This window comes from Hyla sarda, chromosome 1, assembly GCF_029499605.1.
Source record: "Hyla sarda isolate aHylSar1 chromosome 1, aHylSar1.hap1, whole genome shotgun sequence".
Classification (NCBI taxonomy): Eukaryota; Metazoa; Chordata; class Amphibia; order Anura; family Hylidae; genus Hyla; species Hyla sarda.
In genome coordinates this window covers 429,105,814-429,131,314 of record NC_079189.1, presented here as the reverse complement: position 1 = coordinate 429,131,314, position 25,501 = coordinate 429,105,814, and the positions used below count along the sequence as shown (strand labels likewise).

At 43.5% G+C, this 25,501-nt stretch overlaps 1 protein-coding gene across 1 annotated transcript in view; it reads left to right on the top strand.

The window, feature by feature from the left end:
* PRODH (proline dehydrogenase 1) overlaps nt 1-25,501 on the top strand; it is a 125,385-nt gene that overhangs the window by 8,254 nt on the left and 91,630 nt on the right. Inside the window, exon 2 of the mRNA XM_056529716.1 lies at nt 2,647-2,855. Coding sequence (XP_056385691.1) covers nt 2,647-2,855 — 209 coding nt within the window. The remainder of the gene's footprint in view (nt 1-2,646; nt 2,856-25,501) is intronic.

Below are 25,501 nucleotides of genomic sequence, written 5' to 3'. Positions count from 1 at the left end.
TGCTCTGCAGTATGAGGACCGCTCGTAAAGGCGCTGTCTCCATAGACTGCAATGCATTTCCGAGCAGGATGTGCAGAAACATTGAAGAGGTTCCACCATGTGCACAGTGCAGCAGACTCCTATTGAAATCAATGGGACTCTGCTGCAGTCAAATTTCTTTCTTTTTTTTTTTTTTTTTAAACTGGAGCCAATCACAGCTCAGCTAACTGGCTCTGGTAAAGTGAAAGCTGAGCTGTGATTGGTTTCTGGGGGAAAATCATCCTATTTTTTTTTTTCTCTCTCGCACAGTTTGATAAATCTAGGCCAATATTAGTTGTATAAAGCAGTGTTTTTCAAACAGTGTGTCTCCAGCTGTTGCAAAACTACAACTTCCAGCATGCCCTGACAGCCAGCGGCTGTCCGGGCATGCTGGAAGTTGTAGTTTTGCAGCAGCTTAAAGGGGTACTCCCCCCTAGACATCTTATCCCCTATCCTAAGGATAGGGGATAAGATGTCAGATCATCGGGGTCCTGCTGCTGGGGACCCCTGGGATCTCGGCTGCGGCACCCCGCTATCATTACTGCGCAGAGCAGACTCGCTCCGTGCGTAATGACCAGCGCGATACAGGGGCCCGAGCATCGTGATGTCACAGCTCCGCCCCTCGTGACATCATGGTCCACCCCCTTAATGCAAATCCATGGGCGGAGCCGTGACGTAATGATGCTCCGGCCCCTGTATTGCTGGTCATTATGCACGGAGCGAGTCTGTTCTGTGCAGTAATGATAGTGGGGTGCCGCAGCCGAGATCCCGGGGATCCCCTTATCCCCTAGACATAGGGGATAAGATGTCTAGGGGTGGAGTACCCCTTTAAGACACCATGTTTGAAAAACACACTGGTACCAGCTGTGCTGGTTACATCCAGAGAGTACTTATAGGAATGGAGCGCTTCTCTAATCTCGGACACTCTCTATATATACCTGTACTCAAAGCCATAAATGCCTATTTCTGAAGTGATTCATGGAGACATAATGTAGCTTTACACTTACAGCAGTAGACGTGTGAGCACAAATAAACATGACAGCACAAGTATGTAAGTTCATGTCTGAGTAGTGTCTGAGTAGTTTTTATGAAAAGTCTATTGAGCCATTTTATTTATTTATTTAGCTTTATTCTCTTGTTCACGCTCTTCAGCCTTCCTTTCATTCCACCTGTTTTTCTTAGCATTTTTGGTTCCATTAGTGGACCCAGAAAATATATATCTTTTTATTTTTATTCTTTTTACCTGTAGCTTTACTGTGCTGTCTTTGTTGGTTTGAAAAATGACAGCAGTTTTGGATAGCACCCCAATCAGTTATGGAAGGTGGGCAGTGACTGCTGGGGGTTGGGGGGCTGAAATGATTCCGGCATCCATTGTTCATTCTTATTTTTGGTGTCCAACCTACCCTCCCCTATGGTTAGACTGCTATGGTTGTGTGGGAATTTTCATTATTTTATTTATTATTTTATAGTTAAAGGGGTACTCCCGTGGAAATTTTTTTTTTTTTTTTTTTAAATCAACTGGTGCCAGAAAGTTAAAGGGGTACTCTGCCCCTGGATCTTATCCCCTATCCAAAGGATAGGGGATAAGATGTTAGATCACCGCGGTCCCACTGCTGGGGACCCCAGGGATCGCCGCTGTGGCACCCTGCCATCATTACTGCGCAGAGCGAGTTCGTTCTGTGCGTAATGACGGCCGATACAGGGGCCGGAGCAGCGTGACATCATGGCTCCGCCCCTCATGACATCACGGCCCGTCCCCTTAATGCAAGTCAATGGCAGGGGGCGTGACTACCGCCACGCCCCCTCCCATAGACTTGTATTGACGGGGGCGGGCCGGGACAACATGAGGGGCGGAGCCGTGATGTAACGATGCTTCGGCCCCTATATTGCCCGTCATTACGTGCAGAGCGATCTCGCTCTGCGCAGTAATGATAGCGGGGTGCTGCAGCGGCAATCCCCGGGGTCCCCAGCAGCGGGACCCCGGCGATCTGACATCTTATCCCCTATCCTTTGGATAGGGGATAAGATGTCTAGGGGCAGAGTACCCCTTTAAACAGATTTGTGAATTACTTCTATTTAAAAATCTCTCCTTCCAGTACTTAATAGCTGCTGAATACTAGCTGCACTTTTAATGACAGACATTAGCTAACAGGCTCATAATGGTTGATTAACAGCCTAAACACAGCGATCAATAACAGCATTTGGAAGGTTATCTGACAACTGCTCACACTGTGAGACCTCTGATCAGCACACCTGCAACGCAATTGTGGGGTGACGATCAGTCACCTTGGCATCCCCCTAATAAAATTTCAAAACACTTCCCTTTTCTTTTTTTTTTTTTTTTTATTATAATAAAGAACATATTTGGTATTGCTGCATGCAGTAATGTCCAATATATTAAAATCAAGGTGCGCAAATAGTGAGTATCTGAGGACTCCTTTAAAAGAATAAATAATATAGGAAAAATGGCGACTCTTGGTAGGAATACATTTGCAGGTTATGGGGTCTGCATATTTATTTTTTATTTTTTTTACAAATACACAATTTTTGTGAAAACATACAAATCTGTTCTGCAGTATAAATAGTATTCTTAATCTTTTGTGACCAATTTTTTTTGTCTTCTTTAAGTTACTCCAATTATCAAGAAAAATACTTGGACAGAACCTTTTTGAGACAATAATGAAGATGACTTTCTATGGACAGTTTGTGGCTGGAGAAGATCAGGAGGCCATTAAGCCACTCATAAGGCGAAACAGAGCTTTTGGCGTGGGGTCTGTCTTAGACTATAGTGTGGAGGAGGATCTTACTCAAGAGGAGGCAGAAAAGAAAGAAATTGAGTAAGTATCATTCAAATTCTTCTCATTGGGAAATCCTGTGCACCATAATGTGCACGTTTGTAGAATAAAAACGCTAATACTGTGTTCATAGATTTCTATGCAGACAATGGCAAAAGTGTGTTTTTTTCTTTTTTCATACATTTGGAGGATTGATATTTGAATACTTTTTTTAATTATTTTTTCCTTAAAAACAAAATTACAAACAAACATTAGTTAAAATATTTTTGTTTTGTTTCTTAAAAGGGTATTCCCAATTCTGGCACTTAAAGGGGTACTATCGTGGAAAACTTTTTTTTTTTTTTTTTAAATCAACTGGTGCCAGAAAGTTAAACAGATTTGTAAATCACTTCTATTAAAAAAATCTTAATCCTTCCAGTACTCTTTAGGGGCTGTATACTAAAGAGAAATCCCAAAAAAGAAATGCTCTCTGCTGACCTCTGCTGTCCATTTTAGGAACTGGAGAAAATCCCCATAGCAAACATATGCTTCTCTGGACAGTTCCTAAAATGGACAGCAGAGGTCAGCAGAGAGCACTGTGGTCAGGACATCACAGGAAATGCATTTCTTTTTGAATTTCTCTTTAGTATACAGCCCCTAAAAAGTACTGGAATGATTAATATTTTTTTAATAGAAGTGATTTACAAATCTGTTTAACTTTCTGGCACCAGTTGATTTAAAAAAAAAAAAAATAAATAAATAAATAAAAATAAAAAAAAGTTTTCCACTGTAGTACCCCTTTAACCTGTTGGGGACGAAGGGCGTATGCATACACCCTTGCGTCCTGGTACTTAAGGACGAAGGGCGTATCCATACGCCCGTGGGAATTTCGGCCCCCGCAGCGCGCCGGGCGGGGACCGGGCCGGGGTGACTGCTGATATCTATCAGCAGGCACCCCGTGCAAATGCCCAGGGGGGTCATTAGACCCCCCCCATGTCGGCGATCGGCGCAAATTGCAAGTGAATTCACACTTGCGATTTGCGCAGATTCCGGGTCATTACGGGTCTATGGTGACCCGGTGACCCGGAATAGAAGGGGGATCGCGGGTGTCTAAGACACCCACGATCCCCCTGTAGCGATAGGAGTGAGGTGGCAGAGGTGCCACCCCTCCTATCTCTGCTATTGGTGGTCTATACGCGACCACCAATAGCAGATCTGGGGCGGAGGGGTTTACTTTCGTTTTCCCCGTCCTGCCCACCCACAATAGGCGGGGCAGAACGGGGAAAACGAAGAGGAGCGGCGCCGGAGTCCACTTACCCCTCCGGAGGCATCGGAGCGACGGGGATCGGCGGTCGGCGACAGAGATCTGCGGGCGGCGTGCGGCAGAAGAGGACGGCTCCCGGATGCGACGGAAGCCGGTGAGTAGTTGCATAGCAACATCTAGAGGGCTACAATCTGAGACCACTATAGTGGTCTCTAGACTGTAGCCCTCCAGATGTTGCAAAACTACAACTCCCAGCATGCCCAGACAGCTGATTGCTGTGTGGGCATGCTGAAATTTGTAGTTTTGCAACAGCTGGAGGTCTGCAGTTTAGAGACCACTGCACAGTGATCTCTATACTGCCCTCTAGATCTTGCAAAACTACTACTCCTAGCATGCCCACACAGCTGTTTGCTGTCTGGGCATGCTGGGAGTTGTAGTTTTGCAACATCTGGAGGTCCACAGTTTGGAGATCACTGTTCAGTGGTCTCTAAATTGTAGCACTCCAGATGTTGCAAAACTACAAATTCCAGCATGCCCACACAGAAAACAGCTGTCTCGGCATGCTGGGAGTTGTAGTTGCGTACCTCCAGCTGTTGCATAACTACATCTCCCAGCATGCCCTTCTGTGATCAGACATGCTGGGAATTGTAGTTTTGCAACAGCTGGAGGCACACTGGTTGGAAAATACTGAGTTAGGTAACAGAACCCAACTCAGTATTTTCCAACCAGTGTGCCTCCAGCTGTTTCAAAACTACAACTCCCAGCATGTACTGACCGTGCATGCTGGGAGTTGTAGTTTTGCAACAGCTGGAGGCTCAGTGGTTGGAAAATACTGAGTTAGGTAACAGAACCCAACTCAGTATTTTCCAACCAGTGTGCCTCCAGCTGTTGCAAAACTACAACTCCCAGCATGTACTGACAGACCGTGCATGCTGGGAGTTGTAGTTTTGAAACAGCTGGAGGTTTGCCCCCCCCCCCCCATGTGAACGTACAGGGTACATTCACACGGGCGGGTTTACAGCAAGTTTCCTGCTTCAAGTATGAGCTGCGGCAAATTTTATAGCGCAGCGCAAATTCCTAGCGGGAAACTCACCGTAACCCGCCAGTGTGAATGTACCCTAAAAACACTACACTAACACATAATAAAGAGTAAAACACAACATATACACCCCCTTACACTGTCCCCCCTCCCAATAAAAATGAAAAACGTATTGTACAGCAGTGTTTCCAAAACGGAGCCTCCAGCTGTTGCAAAACTACAACTCCCAGCATTTCTGGACAGCCACTGATTGTCCAGGCATGCTGGGAGTTTAGCAACAGCTGGAGGCACCCTGTTTTGGGAATCACTGGCGTAGAATACCCCTATGTCCACCCCTATGCAATCCCTAATTTAGTCCTCAAATGCGCATGGCGCTCTCACTTTGGAGCCCTGTCGTATTTCAAGGAAACAGTTTAGGGCCACATATGGGGTATCTCTGTACTCGGGAGAAATTGCACTACAAATTTTGGGAGGCTTTTTCTCCTTTTACCCCTTATGAAAAGGAAAAGTTGGGGTCTACACCAGCCTGTTAGTGTAAAAAAAAAAAAATTTTTTACACTAACATGCTGGTGTTGCCCTTTACTTTTTATTTTCACAAGAGGTAAAAGGAAAAAAAGACCCCCAAAATTTGTAACGCAATTTCTCCTGAGTACGGAAATACCCCAGATGTAGGCGTAAAATGCTCTGCGGGCGCACAACAAGGCTCAGGAGTGAGAGCGCACTATGTACATTTGAGGCCTAAATTGGTGATTTGCACAGGGGTAGCTGATTTTACAGCGGTTCTGACATAAATGCAAAAAAATAAATACCCACATGTGACCCCATTTTGTAAACTACACCCCTCACGGAATGTAATAAGGGGTACAGTGAGCATTTACGCCCCACAGGGGTCTGACAGATTTTTGGGACAGTGGTACGTGAAAATGAAAAAAAATTTTTGTTTGCACAGCCCACTGTTCCAAAGATCTGTCAAACACCAGTGGGGTGTCACTGTACCCCTTATTACATTCCGTGAGGGGTGTAGTTTCCAAAATGGGGTCACATGTGGGGGGGGGTCCACTGTTCTGGCACCACGGGGGGCTTTGTAAATGCACATGGCCCCCGACTTCCATTCCAAACAAATTATCTCTCTAAAAGCTCAATGGCGCTCCTTCTCTTCTGAGCATTGTAGTTCGCTCGTAACAAGGGGTCCAAACATGGGGTATTTCCATACTCAGAAGAAATGGGGTTACAAATTTTGGGGGGCATTTTCTCCTACTACCCTTTGTAAAAAAGTAAAATTTGGGGAAAAAACTGCATTTTAGTGGAAAAATATATATTTTTTCATTTACACATCCGACTTTAACAAAAAGTTGTCAAACACCTGTGGGGTGTTAAGGCTCACCGTACCCCTTGTTACGTTCCTTGAGGGGTGTCGTTTCCATAATAGTGTGCGATGTGGTTTTTTTTGCTGTCCTGGCACCATAGGGGCTTCCTAAATGGGACATGCCCCCCAAAAACCATTTCAGAAAAACTCTCTCTCCTAAATCCCATTGTTGCTCCTTCGCTTCTGAGCCCTCTACTGCGCCCGCCGAACACTTGACATACACATATGAGGTATTTTCTTACTCGAGAGAAATTGGGTTACAAATTTTGAGAGGATTTTTTTCCTTTTACCCCTTGTAAAAATTCAAAAACTGGGTCTACAAGAACATGCCAGTGTAAAAAATGAAGATTTTGAATTTTCTCTTCACTTTGCTGCTATTCCTGTGAAACACCTAAAGGGTTAACACACTTACTGAATGTCATTTTGAATACTTTGAGGGGTGCAGTTTTTATAATGGGGTCATTTATCGGGTATTTCTAACCAGAAGACCCTTCAAATCCACATCAAAACTGAACTGGTCCCTGAAAAATTCAAATTTTGAAAATTTTGCGAAAAATTGGAAAATTGTTGCTGAACTTTGAAGCCCTCTGGTGTCTTCCAAAAGTAAAAACTCATCAATTTTATGATGCAAACATAAATTGGACATATTGTATATGTGAATCAATATATAATTTATTTGGAATATCCATATTCCTTATAAGCAGAGAGCTTCAAAGTTAGAAAAATGCTAAATTTTCAAATTTTTCATGAAATTTCCTAATTTTTCACCAAGAAAGGATGCAAGTATCGCCGAAAATTTACCACTAACATAAAGTAGAATATGTCACGAAAAAACAATCTCGGAATCAAATTTATAAGTAAAAGCATTCCAGAGTTATTAATGCTTAAAGTGACAGTGGTCAGATTTGCAAAAAATGCTCCCGTCCTTAGGGTCATAATGGGCTCCGTCCCCAAGGGGTTAAATGGGTGGTCTGGTGAAAAACAATTCATCCCCTATCCACAGGATATGGAATAGGTGTCTGATCGCATTGGGTCCGGCCGCTGGATTCTAATGAACAGGACCCAGCTCTATGAGAGGAGTGTGTGCTGCAGACGATGCACGCCCCGTGGATTCTCTATGGGAGTGCCAAAGAGACACCAGTGCTGTACTCGAGCCTCTCTGATGCTTCCATAGAGATGTACTTCCCACTGTCTTTTTTTCCAAAAATTGCATCAGAGTTGTGGAAACAGCGTAGAACTGCGACCTACACTGTTTCTGTAATTTGGAAGTTATGAAACAGCATCTATAAGAATTACTGCTAGAACAGCCTGACTTGAATGACTCTGGTCGTCTTTTTTTTTATTTTTGGGTGTTACACAGATCTAGATCACACTTTCAGCCATTTCTAGTCTGACACAGAATTCCTTGTATTGGGCAGGGTTCACTGGAAAACAATGTACTGAACAAGTTGTTCCTAACAAGTGACTTGTCAATGCCAAAATAAATGTATGGGGCAGCGCTGGCCAAGTTTTTCTTGAGGATTAGAAGTTGAAGATTATGTTCAACAATATACTAGATTACCCTCTAAAAGGTAAATGTCAGGGCCCAGATTTATTAGGATTGTCAGGTTTTAAAAATCCCTACACATTAAGGCTTTCCTCACATTCCACCATATTTACTAACAGTCTGCTTGTTGGGCAGTGTATTTGATTGGTTTTTCATGTGCACCAGTCTTCATCCTGTTACACTATTATGGACAATGTGCACCAAATTGAATGTGCAATATCACAGCCGCAGCTGGAAACTTTACCATTCTTACAACCTTCTGGCTGCATGACAGTGCCTACATCCTAGCACTCATACATCCTTTGTACCTTCTGTTAGGCCACATATCTCCTGCTTATCCCCACGTCTCCAATCTTGAGCCCTCTACATTAAGATTATCCCCTCCCTTCCTTAAAGGGGTTCTCCACTGCCCTGTCTTCCAGAGCTCCGCTCGCAGCGTCCGGAAGTTTATTACTCCGGACGCTGTGTGCGGGCTTCCGTGTTCGAGGCCGCCCCATCGTGACGTCACGCCCGCCCCCTCAACGAAAGTCTATGGGAAGGGGGCGCGACCGCTGTCACGCCCTCTTCCCATAGACTTTCGTTGAGGGGGCGGGCTTGACGTCACGAGGGGCCGGGCATGACGTCACGATGGGGCGGCCTCGAACACGGAAGCCCGCACACAGCGTCCGGAATAATAAACTTCCGGACGCTGCGAGCGGAGCTCCGGAAGACATGGCAGTGGAGAACCCCTTTTAACCTTATACTTTTATATCATATTTACAAGTGCCATCCATCATGTACTTCATGACTACTGAAGCACGGTCAGAAAGCCAGAGCTGCTTATATCATTTTCTCTGGTTCCCTACCATTGTTGCCAGGGAACATTACATCTGCCCCATTGTGTCTAAAAGTTTAGAGGTCTTTAGTGGTATCTAAAGTATTTATCACCTTGGGAAGCCACATGACCAACACTCTTTGTTCTCACCCTACCCATTCAAGTACAATAATAATACGCTGCTTAATATTGTGTGCAGCAGAGGAGCATCACATGATAACTGGATGGGCACATGCGCGCGCACACACGATCAACAGTTCTGTTGCAGAAAAATGTTAACCAGCCACAGTGGCTAACAAACAGGAACCTACAATGACTAAACAATAAGCATTAAAGGGGTTATCCACCATAAGGGGATTTTAGTACGTACCTGGCAGACAGTAATGGACATGCTTAGTGTGATGTCCCGGTACCGTATTGCATACCGTACCTTGTATGGTGGTCCCCAAAGTCAGTTACTGCGCTCAAGTAGGGTCCCATAGGTGGGACAGCCCCTAGTCGCCTCTCTTCTTTTCTAATTCTGTAATGTTTATATGTGTAAATATTTAATAATGTGTGTATTTAATATAATGTATAGTATACTTACATTGTTAGCGTCGCAGGACCTTCTGTCATGTGACCTGTGTTGATTCCTCTATGGTATGTTAGAGCGCAACCCAAAATGTTTTATTTATGTGGGTAAATTGCGAAAACCGCAATTTAGCAAATTTTGGAAGGTTCTGTTTTCATTCTGTACACTTTACAGTAAAAATGACATGTTTTTCTTTATTCTGTGGGTCAATACGATTGAAATTATACCTATGTTATATTCCTTTCTATAATTGTACCGCTTTATAAAACGATTTTAACAAAATAAGTATGTTTGAAATTGCCCTATTTTGACCATCCATAACTTTCTAATTTTTCTGTATACAGGGCAGTTTGAGGGCTAATTTTTTGTGCCATGATCTTCAGTTTTTATTGGTACCACTTTTGCATAGGTTTTACTTTTTTATATAAACAATTTTGGATTTTTTTTTTTTTTTTTTTACGTTTATGCCATTCATCGTATGGGATGATTAACAATATATTTTGATCAGACTATTATGCACTTGGCGATACCAAATATGTGTTTATAAATTTTTTATTTTTTTTTTTGGTGGTAAAATGGGAAAAACTAATTATACATTTTTTTTTTCCTTTTACACTTTAATAGTTCCCATAGGGGACTATTTTATAGCAATAATTTGATTGCTAATACTGTTCAGTGCTATGCATAGGGCATAGCACTGATCAGTGTTATTGGCAATCTTCTGCTCTGGTCTGCTCGATCTCAGACCAGAGCAGAAGACCCCTGGAAACGGCCAGAAGCAGGTGAGGGGACCTCCGGCAGCCATGCTGGATGATCGGATCCCACGACAGAGCTGCGGGCGATCCGATCATCCATTCAAAGTACCGCACTGCCGCAGATGTCGTGATCTGTAATGATCACAGCATATGAAGGCGATCGCAGATGTCCGCTATTACCGGCGGGTCCCTGGCTGCTGATAGCAGCCGGGACCTGCCATGCATGACTACTCTATTCACTGATTCCAGTATATAATTAGTGTCCACTCAGAAAATACTTTTTCATGTATACTGTCCATATGATTTACCAGTCTCTTATGCTTATTCATTCTGGGACTGGGGTCAAGGGCTTACAAAAATTTGAACCAATTAAAATCAGTTCTTCAGATCAGAAAATATGGAATATTTACAGTAACAGCTAAGTGGATCAGTTTAAAAAAATCTCATCCACACAAAAATCTGTATGTAAATTGACCTGTAGCATGCCGCTTTTGGTGTCGGGAACGCTGAAGGTATATTGTGAACATTTCCCATTTGACTTTAATCTGGGCATCAAAATGTGTCATAAATCAGCATGAAATGGTGCGTGTCTGTGGTAAAATCTTCAATAGGAAATCTGCAGTTATTATTTTTTTACCTAGCATAATCTACTCATGATTTGGTACAGACTTTAGCGGTGAGACACCATCTAGTGTGACAAATTTAAAATGAGCAGGGAGAAGCTTTCAGCTGAGTGCTTCTCTCCCGCTCTATAACATGTAAAACATTTTAAATCTTTTTCAATAAAGTTAACAAACCTCAAGCTCTAAAGCAGTGGTTCTTAACCTTGTTGGAGGTACTGAACCCCACCAGTTTCATATGCACATTCACCGAACCCTTCTTAATTGGAAAAATAAAATATGATTTTTTCAAATTCTAAACATAGGAGGTATATATTTAAGTATATATTTCTACATAGGTGCACAAAATGAACAAAACCATTAAGAACAAAGAACAAAACCAGGAAAACATGATTTTCACACAAAAACAAAAACATAATGAATATTTACTGCAAATCAGCGTGACTTCTGCTGTTGTCTTTCAGAGACCAGTTCAGAAATGCGCGGCTTTACCTTGGCAGGTGCCAATCTCATGTCATTTTCTCAACAATGGCAGTGTTCCCCCACCTAAGGCAGTCAGTGTTCCCCCACATAAGGCAGTCAGTGTTCCCCCACATAAGGCAGTCAGTGTTCCCCCCCCCCCACATAAGGCAGTCAGTGTTCCCCCCCCCCCACATAAGGCAGTCAGTGTTCCCCCCCCCCCACATAAGGCAGGCAGTGTTCCCCCCCCCACATAAGGCAGGCAGTGTTCCCCCCACATAAGGCAGGCAGTGTTCCCCCCCCACATAAGGCAGGCAGTGTTCCCCCCCCACATAAGGCAGGCAGTGTTCCCCCCCCCCACATAAGGCAGGCAGTGTTCCCCCCCCCACATAAAGCAGGCAGTGTTCCCCCCCCCCCACATAAGGCAGGCAGTGTTCCCCCCCCCCCCCACATAAGGCAGGCAGTGTTCCCCCCCCCACATAAGGCAGGCAGTGTTCCCCCCCCCACATAAGGCAGGCAGTGTCCCCCCCCACATAAGGCAGGCAGTGTCCCCCCCCCACATAAGGCAGGCAGTGTCCCCCCCCACATAAGGCAGGCAGTGTGTCGTCCCCCCCCACATAAGGCAGGCAGTGTTCCCCCCCCCCCCACATAAGGCAGGCAGTGTCCCCCCCCACATAAGGCAGGCAGTGTTCCCCCCCCCCACATAAGGCAGGCAGTGTCCCCCCCCACATAAGGCAGGCAGTGTCCCCCCCCACATAAGGCAGAATGTGTCCCCCCCCCCCACATAAGGCAGGCAGTGTTTCCCCCCCCCCCACATAAGGCAGGCATTGGTCCCCCCCCCCCCCACATAAGGCAGGCAGTGTTCCCCCCACATAAGGCAGGCAGTGTTCCCCCCACATAAGGCAGGCAGTGTGTCCCCCCCACATAAGGCAGGCAGTGTCCCCCCCCCCCCACATAAGGCAGGCAGTGTTCCCCCCCCCACATAAGGCAGGCAGTGTTCCCCCCCCCCCCCACATAAGGCAGGCAGTGTCCCCCCCCCCCCCCCACACATAAGGCATGCAGTGTCCCCCCCCCCCCTCCCCCCACATAAGGCAGGCAGTGTTCCCCCCCACAATAAGCAGGCCAGTGGTCTTCAATAGGGATCGACCGATATCGTTTTTTTAGGTCCGATACCGATAATCGGTGCAGGTTAGGGCCGATAGCCGATAACTTATACCGATATTCCGGTATAAGTTATCGGCTATTTAACCCCCTGCGACACCGCTGCAGATCATTGATTTAAAGCGGGCGCTTTAAATCAATGATCTGCAGTGGCTTTTGCGGGGCCATAGGCCGCCGCCGCCACCACCCGCTTCTCTCCCCTACCTGCCAGGGTGCTCCGGGCCATCCATCCATTGTTCCTGTAGTGTCTGGGGGCGTTCCGGGTCGAGGGTGGGTCCGGGCTGTCCTTCTTCTCCGGCGGGCCTCTTCTCCACTCCGGGCAGGCTCCGGCCTAGTACGCTGCATAGACGTCGCTGCGCAGTGACGCCCGTGCGCAGCGACGCACCTGACGTCACGGCGTAGCGGCGTCTATGCAGCTTACTAGGCCTGAGCCTGCCCAGAGTGGAGAAGAGGCCCGCCGGAGAAGGACAGCCCGAACCGGACCACCCTCCACCCGGAACGCCCCCGGACACTACATGAAGGAAGGATGGCCTGGACAACCCCCATTACGGGTAAGTTTAATTTTTTTATTCACTCGGAGGGTGGGGGAGGGGCCCGACCGGTATAGCGGTATGGGAAAAAATCCATACCGGTAAACCGCCTAGCATCACGGTGGGGGGTGCGACGCGGTGCGTCGGAGGTGCGGTGCGGCGGGTCGAGGGGGTGGCGGTCGCGTTGCGGTGGGGGCGGTGCGGGGGGCATTATCGGCTTATCGGCAAGATAATTGCCGATACCGATAATGCCCAAAATCGTGATTATCGGCCGATAATATCGGCCATACCGATAATCGGTCGATCCCTAGTCAGCCGTTGGCTGTCCGGGCATGCTGGGAGTTGTAGTTTTGCAACATCTGGAGGTCCACAGGTTGAAGACCACTGATGTAGGCAGTGTTCCCCCACAGACATACAGCCTTCAGCCATATACAGTGTATGGCTGGAGGCTGTATGCCTGTGTACTGCCCACTTCAGTGCTCTGACCACCACTCCGGTTATAGCAGTAGGTCTCGGGACCGGTGGTCAGAGTACCGAAGATGACGGGCCGCTGGTCACTTACCAAGCTGGCCAGCGCGCGTCTTCCTCCTTCTCTATCTGCCGGTCCTCGGCCCCTTCGTTTCCATGGGCGCACGCACGGGACGTCAGTGATATCCCGGCGTGCGCTATGTCCCGGCGTCCCTGTGTTTTTAAACTTAACGCGGGGCCGCAGGGAGTTAGTAGTGATGGAGAGAATTGCCCCGTCGCTACAGGACGGGCAAACACCGGCTCCTCTCGGGGCCCCAAGCAATTACTTGGTTTGCCTGTCCTGTTGCGACCTCCCCCGCCGAACCCCCGGGAGTGACTCACCGAACCACTGCTCTAAAGAGATTATACATTGTATATACTGTGTTTAAGACTGAACTGACAAAATGAATAGTTTTTTTTACACATTAGTAATGAGTATTGCCTTATTAGCAGCCACTAAATTGCCCTTTTACCCCGTAGCAGAAGTATGATCATCTATGCCTCCGTCATCAGCAGTCCAGATCCTTCTTCCTCGGGTTAATTCTCTTTTCTAGAAAATGAGTCATACAGAACAGTCTGGTTTGACTTGTTTTATGATTACATAATTATATTAGATTACTCAAAGTTTAATATATTCAGGCAAACATATTAGAGCCTTGAGCGTATTCTCCTTAGCTTGCCAAAACAAATATGTATAGTGTTAAATAGGTTGTACTGTATTAGTGCAATCCTATGCAAAATCACAGATACAATGATTTTTGACAAATGACCAATTCAGCTAAGCTAGACCTGTATATTAAAATAAAATATTATTTGCGGGTTGAACTCGTTGTACAATGGTAGTTCATTTTTTTTTTTCCTGCTTATAATACAGCTCATAATGCAGCATAGGCTATTAGAGAATAAAAACATACATATGCATTGTGTATACCCATTTTAGCTGATGTGGTATGCATGGGATATCTGTTATCTTGAGGCCTGTTTGCCCACAGATATTCCTTATGCAGCCTACATTTCTGGCCTTGCAGATGGAGAGGTGAAGTCTCATTCTTACTCACCCCTGAGTTGTATCAAAGTGCAGTACATGATAATTGATATACAGCTCATATATCCTATATCCTGTACTGTAAAGTTTGATAATGATAAGAGAGATGCAGCTGCAGTCTATCTCCTTGCAGGGGGTTTCCGCTCTTACCCCCAGTACAGCAGAGTCTGACTGTGTTGCACAGGACACTATAGTGATTATGCACTCAGTAGAAGTCTGTGTGATCAGGGTAGGTAAATAACTCTGCAACTGATCAATGTATGAACTTGTCTATTATATCACTGCCCCTGGTCTCTTAGGACAGATAAAAGATCTTCATCAGTAGTGAACGTGTTAGGCTAAGTCTCCACTTGTTTTTTTGCACTGCGTTTTTAGGGATTAAAAAAACGCCTGAAAAATCGCCAGTACAAGTGACGTCATCATGCGTTTTTTTCTTGCGTTTTTTCCGGCGTGTTTTTCGTTTGTGTGGAAATTGCACCTCGGCGTTTTTTTTTGGTTTTTTTTTTTGTACCCCCCCAAAAAAAAGGATGCAGCAGTGATGGAAAAATTTTTATTAAACGCAATGTATATATTTTATAACCCAATTTTTTAATTTTTTTTTCATAAAGTGTGTGTTTCACTTTTTTTTTTAAATACATTTTTAACATTTTTTAATGTAGTACTACTACTCCCAGCATGGAACAGACTGTTCCATTCTGGGAGTGATAGTACCTGTACTATAGACATATCGCCTCGGGTGTCAGTCCTGACACCCGATGCGATCGTCCATAATATAGCAGAGAAGCGAGCGGGTCTATACATCGCTCGCCTCTCTGCACTATACTCCGGCCACTGATGTCAACAGAAATTCATATTTCCCACCCAGAGCTGTGATTGGCCGGATGGTTGCAGCCAATCACAGCTCTGAGGAAAAGATGAATGAATGAGTGGCCGGCCCGGAGTATAGGGCAGAGCAGGGATGTAAGCTATGTATACAGTTGCTCCATCTCTGCTATAGACAGGACGATCACAGAGGGTGTCAGTAGTGACATCCACTGTGATGTGTCCTTAAGCAGGCACTACTACTCCCAACATGGAGCACACTCTGCTCCATGCTGGGAGCTGTAGTACCTGTATTAATAGACAGATTGCAGCAAGTGTAACTTCTGACACCCGCTGCGATCTCTCTATTAATGCAGGTACTACAGCTCCCAGCATGAGGCAGAGTGTGCTCCATGTTGGGAGAAGTAGTAGCTGCAGTTATGGAAAGATCACAGCGGTTATCACTTCTGACAGCCGCTGTGATCCTCCTGTATAATGTATAGATGCAGCGGCCGCTCTCCTATGGTCCCCTGCACGGCCATATATATACACATGTTCCTATTTCTCACAGAGAGCTGTGATTGGCTGGAACCATCTGGCCAATCACAGCTCTGTGGGAAATATGAATAAGTGTAAATATACGTCAGGGAAGGGGACCATAGAAGAGCGGCCGGCCGCATCTATATATTATACAGAGAGATTGCAGCGGGCGATCTGTCTATTAGTACAGGTAGTACTACTCCCATCATGGTACAGTGTGTTCCATGCTGGAAGTAGTAGTACTAACTTAAAAAAAATGTAAAAAATAAAGCAAAAAAGTGAAAAACACACACACAATACATTTTTATAATTGTCGGCTACATTTTTATTTCCCCGCACACATAAATTGATCCCTGTTTAAAAAGTAAGTTTTTTTTTTTCAATAATATACATTTTGTTAGATACAATTTTTTCCTTACCTACTGTATATTTTTGAAAAAAAAAATGTAATGGTACCCTACGAAATTTTATTAAAAACTGGTATCTCCATCACTCTGGATCGCTAAAGTTCAAAAAAGATTAAAAACCGCCTGCAAAAACGCCAAAGTTAAAATCCACATAGCGTTTTTCTTCGCGTTCTCTCACTCCCATAGACTTCTATGGGAGCAAAATGCCACAATTTTGATAAAAAACGCCTGTTTGAGGGAACTACAGCGTTTTTTTCAAAACGCCAAAGAGCGGAAAAAGACACAGAAAAAAATGAAAAAACACCAAAAGGATTGAAAAAACGCCAAAGTGAAAAAACGCAAAGTGGAATTCGAAATTTGCGATTTCTTAGCCTTATATGGGCAAAAAAAAAAGTGCTTCTTTAACCAGTGTTTCAACTATATGATCATTATTTGATGCAATCTGACTGTAATCCTTATGTTATATACAATGCACCTCTGTATGGGGGTTGGGTAAGCAGACAGACAGCTGGAAATAGACACAATTAAGAAACAAGTAAAAAGATGCACAGATGTAATGTGAAAGTCTGTCAGCATTTAATCTTTTTTGTAAAGCATGTATAAATAACATTTTAATGGCAAGCTGTAGAAATGACTATTACTCAATATAGAAATGAAAGCTGCAGTGCGTTTTGTCTTAATTGGCAGGATATATCTGAAGACTGTAACGTCTACCTTACAGGGATGGAATGCTGAGAGATGGCCCAATTCTACAACCAAACAATATTTACATGTTGTTTTTTAGATTCCTTTTTATCTGTGTAGAGGTTTCTGAGAAACTCATGAGATATAAGTAGGTGGCAAAAGGTTTGGGGGGCAATGCATCAATTAATAGACATGTATTCAATGGGGAGTCTTGCAGGTTGGCACCTTCATTTTGCTTTGGCACCTCCACAGTAAACTCCTTCACAAACACTGGATGTCGGAGAGATTAGGTTCAAGTTCCTGATCCTGTCAGATATATAATGTTAATATTGGTCATCCCACCCACTTTGGCCATGTATACAACGCTATCAAGCCTAGGCAATCCTGGAAAAGGATGTAACTACTTAACCAGTGGCACAATTGTCACTCCTTTTCTCATAGATTGCAACAATGTATTGCCAGCCTTAAATTACACTAACACCCAGGATGTATGTAGTTATAGCGAAGTCTTACCATTCACTAACCGCTAACAGACCTTGAAAATGAGAAATAGAGCACTTAAAGGGAACCCTGGCAATGCGTTATATATGCTAAAATCATTATCCTCACCATTCCCAAGGGACGTTTGTGCACCCAGGGATGGTGAAGATATTAAGTTATAAAGTCCCCCCGGGCCACCCGGCAATTAGTCCCCTGGGCGGGGACTTCCACTTACCAGCTCAGTTAGCTGTGTCCGACCCGACGGCTTGAATGACTGCTCGCTTAGGGAGCAGAGCAGGGACGCGAGCCGCAGCTAACAGAGCTGGCAAGTGGAAGTCCCCGCCCAGGGGACTACTTGCCAGGTGGCCCGGGGGGACTTTATAACTTCACCATCCCTGGATGCACAAACGTCCCCCGGGGATGGGGAAGATAATAATTTTAGCATATAAAATGTATTGCCAGGCGTTCTAAATGCTAAAATCTACTGTTTGGTTCCCTTTTACACTGAACTATACTACAGTACAATCTCCCAATAGTCACGGAGGGGGGGGGGGGGGGGTCCGCTATTGGGGAAAAAAGGCCCCAAAATCTTTCTAAATGACCGAATACTGTACTATACTCACTCCAGAGTGTAATTACCTATAAAACATGATGAAAAGCAATATTACAGTAGAATCTCCCAGTGACTCCCACTTCCCCCTTTTGATCCTTCATATGCTACTTCATTCTTCCCCCTTTTTAAACACGTCTGTGCCATTTCAACCATTCCTCCTTTATACCCTGTGATGCTTTACTCCCCCTGTGTCCTGTGCCAAATCAACCCCCCCTCCCCCCCCCCCTGTGCCGCATCATTTTCCCTTGATTCCCTGCTGTGCCATTGCAATCCCCATTTATTACCTTCTGTGCAATTTCTTCCCCCAACCCCCGCACCCCCGTGTAATTTCATTCCCCCTTTATCACCCTGTGAAACTTTAGTCTCTCTGTGCCCTGTGGTCAGCTGACATACAGAAGTAGGAGACCACTGTTCAAACAGCGGTCTTCTGTGCTGTGCAGCCTTACTGGGGTAGGGTATTGGCTGCACCCCCCCCCCCCCCCCCTCCTCACGGCGGCCCTGTGTACAAGGTAGGGCCGGCACATAAGCCTGGTTGTCGCCTATTGGGAGTGTTTTTTTTTTTTTCCCCCTGTTGGGTGTGTTTTTGTCTGCTATTGGTAGTGTTTTTTTCCCCTCTAGTGGGTGTGTCTGCGTCCGCTATTGGCAATGTCCCCTATTCGGGGGGGTGCAAATCCATTAAGTCTTATGGGCCAGAGAATGAAAAACTGTCCGCTATTGAGAAGTGTCAACAAAGGGAGATTTTTTTATTTTTAAATACAAGTCATAAAGGAGTGGGGCAAATAAAGGTGAAATTATCACAAAACCCTAAAAAAATATATATATATTTTTAAGAGTCCTTTCTATCAATATTCATGTGCTGACTTACTGCTGTGGGTGTTCAGTGCGACTTTGGCCTTTTTAGAGTTCTAAAATGTTTTTTTTCTTCTTAGTTTGGGCTGAATGCGCACTGTAGGCTGAATATACACAAGTACTTCCCGGCTCCAATACTGATAATAAATTGTAGGTTGACAAGCCGCTGTCTCTCCTAGCCATAGGCAGCACAACCAGAACTTCCTATGTTTTCGGTGAATTCAGGAGTACTCAGGAACTTGTCTGATATGTACTGCCGCTTATGGCTAAAAGGGAACTCCTGCTTGTTAAAAAAAGATGCCATCTGCTAGGATGGAGAATATAAATGATTTGTGCACGTTGCGTTAAGAAAAAATATATGTTGTGTATTTTTGGTTTTACATCACATTTTGTCTTTTCCACATTTATTACACTAGGATCGGTTGGGGCTTGAAATCTTTATTTCATTTGAGTCTGAGTATTCTGGATATTTCAAATCATTTATAACCCTTGTAGCAAGGTTCTCTAACCTCTGGCCTCTTCCATCAGTAAGGTACAAATTGGATTTAAATCTATTTCACGTCTGTTACCGGCGGATTTTAGAAAGCCATGTGAATTTTCATACGGTGTTAATGTTTAAATCTGTACGCAGTGCGGAAGAGTGAAAATGTAAAGGAAATTCAGCTTGACCCCAGTGCTTAAGACGAATGTAGCTCCTAAATGAATTTCCATGGCTATTGTTTTATATGAGAACGTAGATCAGCCCCTGGAATGTGTTAGTTCTTTTATGCAATTTATATCGATTTCTTAGAATGTTTGTGTACAAGCATGAGTACCGTATATACTCGAGTATAAGCCGACCCGAATATAAGCCGAGGCCCCTAATTTCACCCCAAACCCAGGAAAAGTTATTGACTCGATTTATAAGCCTAGGGTGGGAAATACATCATCTCCCCCCCCCATGTCATCATCCAGACCCTCGTAATCATCCAGACCCCCGTCATTAACACCCCTGTCATCATCACGCTGTCATCATCCCCCTCGTCATCACCCCTCCCCTTCATCATCACCGTGGTCAATCCCTTCAATCAGTGGTCTTCAACCTGCGGACCTCCAGATGTTGCAAAACTACAACTCCCAGCATGCCCGGACAGCCGATGGCTGTCCGGGCATGCTGGGAGTTGTAGTTTTGCAACATCTGGAGGTCCGCAGGTTGAAGACCACCGAGAAGGGATTGACAGGCGGAGAGTTCACTTGAGTATAAGCCGAGGAGTGCGTTTTCAGCACGAAAAATCGTGCTGAAAAACTCGGCTTATATTCGAGTATATACGGTAAATATATATTTTTAATGAAGGATTCTTCATTTTCAATTGTGTTCTTTAAAGTTTTTTGTTCTTTTAAAAACTTTTTTAATTCTCAGAATGATAAAATAAATAAGAATATCCCCTGCCACTCCCATTCCAATGCATCTTGTATTGACCACTGGTCTCTACTCTGATGTGTGACTCCTGCAGCCAGCCACTGGTTGTGAAGCATCACTGGTGCCAGAAAGCACAGAGAGGATCAGAACATAAGGGGCAGATGAATTTGCAAGTTGAGTATTGCTGCTTTTTGTATTTTACATGAGCGCAGAGGGGACTGTCTACTATATAGGGACAAAAAGTGGGCACTATAACTGTGTGGGGCAATATACATGGGAAGTTTGTATAGAGGCGAGGAAGGTGCTGGAGCAAGGAGTGTAAAAGTTTGGTTAGCAAGATCGGTAAAGACAAGTCTTCAGAAAAGAAGGGGAAAAGTGAACGACTTTGGGTAGACAAGGTGTCTCTGGATGTGAATGTAATCACTTACACTGTCCAGAGTGCTCAAGTACAGCTTGTATGTAATATTATATGGTGACTGTATGGGGTGGGGGGGGGGGTGTTGGGTGATATTTATGGTTTCTTTTTTTTTTTTTTTTTATTTATTTATTTTTTGTGACAGTATAGCGGTATTAGTGATTAGTCAGTTATGGTATATAACCTATATTTACCATAAAAAAATGTATACCAATAACCATATAGTCCCAAAAATTTCCTTTATTGAACACAACAATATAATAAGAGACACACCCCTATCCCATAAAAAACATACACCCCATAAGCTCTGGCATCCCCTCCCACAATAACATCAATTTCAGGCAATATGCACATATATAAAAAAAATCTACCTTCCATTTATGCAATAAGGGTAATGGTTCCATCCATATCAATAAAGTGCCATTGCAATGATCAAATACATGCATTAACTGCTCTCGGCATATTACCAGCGGCCATCTGGGGACCCCGTGCACCCTCAATGGACCATTGAGGGTGCACGGGGTCCCCAGATGGCCGCCGGTAATATGCAGAGAGCAGGTAATGCATGTACATTTGATAATTTCAATGGCACTTTATTGATATGGATGGAACCATTACCCTTATTGCATAAATGGAAGGTAGATTTTTTTATATATGTGCATATTGCCTGAAATTGATGTTATTGTGGGAGGGGATGCCGGAGCTTATGGGGTGTATGTTTTTTATGGAATAGGGGTGTCTGTCTCTTTTGTTATATTGTTGTATTCAATAAAGGAAATTTTGTGGATTATATGGTCATTGGATTATATTATTTATGGTAACAAATGAAGGTTATATACTTGGTACAAGTGTTGTTACCGAGTAGTATAGTTGTATATTTTCCTAAGGAGAGTGTAGGTGATATATCGGTCAGTTATGGGCATGGTGTGTTGGTATTATTTGTACCTTACTGGTAACACACAAAACTAAATTTGTACACGTATTACATTTATTTTTTGTACTGGTATTATTGGTAATTCTGGTCTCTGGATTTGGTCAGTAACAGTATGGCGATAACACATTGTTATTACGTAACTGTATGACTATTATTTAGAGATACACAGTATTACAAAACTCTAGTTACGCCCCTGCCTGAAGCATACTGAGAAATGTTGTAATGGAATGTTTTGTATTGCCCTTTTGAGTTACCTAAGCTCAGTTTAGTTGAGAATATATTTGAGATTCTGAAGGCAAAACTGAAGCTAAAATGTTGAAACTGAAAACAGAATAAAGACCTGACAGAGCATCACTGTTAGTATCTATTCTTCCCTGTGATCAGTCAACTCCAGCCGTGTTGATTAGCAGACAGATTTAACACCTTGGGGACGAAGCGTTTTCATGTTTTTGCACTTTCGTTTTTTCCTCCTTACCTTTTAACCCCTTAAGGACTCAGCGTTTTTCTGTTTTTGCATTTTCATTTTTTCCTCATCACTTTCTAAAAATCATAGCCCTTTCAATTTTGCACACAAAATTCCATATGATAGCTTATTTTTTGCACCACCAATTCTACTTTGCAGTGGCATTAGTCATTTTACCAAAAAAATCCACGGCAAAATAGAAAAAAAATTAATTGTGCGACAAAATTGAAGAGAAAATGTCATTTTGTAACTTTTGGGGTCTTCCATTTCTACGCAGTGCATTTTTCGGTAAAAATGACACCTTATCTTTATTCTGTAGGTCCATATGGTTAAAATGATACCCTACTTATATAGGTTTGATTGTGTCGTACTTCCGAAAAAAAATCATAACTACATGCAGGCAAATGTATACGTAAAAAATTCTCATCTTCTGACCCCTATAACTTTTTTTTTTTTTTTTCCACATACGGGCCAGAATGAGGGCTCATTTTTTGCGCCGTGTTCTGAAGTTTTTATCGGTACCACTTTTGTATTGGTCAGACTTTTTGATCGCTTTTTATTCATTTTTTTTCATGATATGGGATTTTTTTTGCGTGTACGCCATTGACCATGCAGTTTAATTAACAATATATTTTTATAATTCGAACATTTCTGCACGCGTCAATACCACATGTTTATTTTTATTTAAACAGTTTTTTGATTTTTTTTTTCTTTTTATGGGAAAAGGGGGGGTGATTCAAACTTTTATTAGGGAAGGGGTTAAATGACCTTTATTAACCTTTTTGTTTTTCACTTTTGTTAAGTGTTATAGCTCCCATATGGGGCTATAACACTGCACACACTGAACTTTTACACTGATCCCTGCAAAGCCATAGCTTTGCATGGATCCTTTTTATAGGGGGTTGATTGCTCAAGCCTGTAGCTCAGGCTTGGAGCAATCAAACACTAATCGGCGCGACTGAGCAAGGTAAGGGGACCTCCGCTCTCGTCCTAGCTGATCGGGACATCGCGATTTCATCGCGATAGTCCCAATTAGCCCGACTGAGCTGCCAGGAAGCTTTTACTTTCTTTTTAGATGTGGCGATCAACTTTGATCGCAGTGTCTGAAGGGTTAATAGCGCGCAGCACAACGATCTGTGCCACACGCTATTAGCCCAGGGTCCCGGCTATCATAAGCCGCCGGGACCGACCCGGTATGATGCAGGGTCACGGCGTGACCCTGTTTTAAAGACCGGGCGCAGGGCGTACAGGTACGCCATGCGTCCTTAAGTGGTTAAAAATCATAACCCTTTCAATTTTGCACCTAAAAATCCATATGATGGCTTATTTTTTGCGTCACCAATTCTACTTTGTAATGACATCAGTCATTTTACCCAAAAACTTTTGGGGGCTTCCGTTTCTACGCAGTGAATTTTTTGGTAAAAATAACACCTTATCTTAATTCTGTAGCTCCATACGGTTAAAATGATACCCTACTTATATTGGTTTGATTTTGTCGTACTTCTGGAAAAAAATCATAACTACAAGCAGGAAAATGTATACGTTAAAATTTTTTATCTTCTGACCCCTATAACTTTTTATTTTTCTGCGTACGGGGTGGTATGAGGGCTAATTTTTTGCGGCGTGTTCTGAAGTTTTTAGCAGTACCATTTATGTATTGATCTGACTTTTGGTCACCTTTTTATTCATTTTTTTCATGATATCAAAAGTGACCAAAAATCCGCTATTTTGGACTTGGGAATTTTTTTGCGCATACGCCATTGACCGTGCCGTTTAATTAATTATATACTTTTATAATTCAGACATTTCCGCACGTGGCGATACCACATATCTTTATTTTAAGTTTTCTTTACACAGTTTTTTTTTTTTTTTTTATGGGAAAAGGGGGGTTATTCAAACTTTTATTAGGGAAGGGGTTAAATGATCACTTTTTTTTTTGCTATGTTATAAATCCCATAGGGGGCTATAACGCTGCACACACTGATCTTTTACATTGATCAATGGTTTCTCATAGCAAACCATTGATCAATGATTCTGCCGCTTGACTGCTCATGCCTGGATCTCAGGCACTGAGCAGTCATTTGGCGATCGGACAGTGAGGAGGAAGATAGGGACCCTCCTGCTGTCCTGTAAGCTGTTTGGGATGCCGCAATTTCATTGTGGCGATCCCGAACAGCCCCCTGAGTTAATCGGCAATGCCTTATTTTCACTTTAGATGCGGTATTCAAATTTGAACGCCGCATCTAAAGGGTTTAATATCGTGCGGCACCGCAATCAGTGCCATGAGGTATTAGCCATTGGTCCCGGCCGTTGTTAGAGGCTGGGCCAGACTCTCTATGACGCGGGGCCACGGTGTGGCCCTACGTTATAGAAAGGGAGTGGGTGAAGGGCGTATAGGTACACCCTCCGTCCACAACAGGTTAATTCATATGTATCGCTACAGATGGATGTTCTCTTACATGCAGAAAAAAAACAACTCCGCAGAAGAAAATCATACCTCTAAATAGATTTCACCCCTTTTATATGACAACACTGAGTGTGAGCTTATTGGCTAAGGAACCCCGGTGGATAATGGTGTATAACTTTATTACCAATCACAGGGTTCCTTTTACACTTTCTTCCTTCTCATAGAAAAAGCTTGTTATCCAACAAAAACCTCATTATTTACCAAGGTCATTTGGATAGTTTTCACGCATCACTGGGCACAGGCCAGAACTAAGACAATAGTTAATTGAAACTAGATAAAACCGTCCAACACCATCTAAAGTTAGTCAATAAATATATATACACATAGAACATAGATATCAAAATATAATTTTATTAACAATCCCCATGGAAGAAACCCAATGTCTTATGTCTGTGGGTTCCAGACTTCAGGCAGTCATTCACAATTTGCAAAGAATTTGCAACCCAGTGTTAAACATAACCTGTGAGAAAATGGTTCTAATTCTTTGTTTGGGAGTTGAACATGTGAACTGCTTGTTTGTCTTATGCATATGTCCATTATTAGTCTTAGATTTTGTTCTATAAATAAATAAATGTTACAGAAATTATATAACCTCGGCATCCTACTTTAAATATTAGTATTTTTATTTTATTTGTTTTGTTATGATATTATTTATTATATTGTGTTAATAGGCCCCGTCCCAGTACTTTTAAGATTAGACTTCAAGGTGTGGTATATATGTATTTTTAAGGTTTAAGCATCTTCATCTCCAGTGTATTCTACATGTGTGCGTTTGATGTCTGCATCTATATACCACCCGCTGCCCTATTTTTCCTCTCACCTCTTACTTTAAGCTATTGAATTTTCCATGTTTGAACTCCTTTCCGACAGCTGGGAACAGGACCATTTGTCAAACTGAACAGTGCTGAGTTATAAGTACACACCATAGGACAGTGATCAGGAGAGCCGTGAGGAAATTAAAATGCGCGTCCATACATATT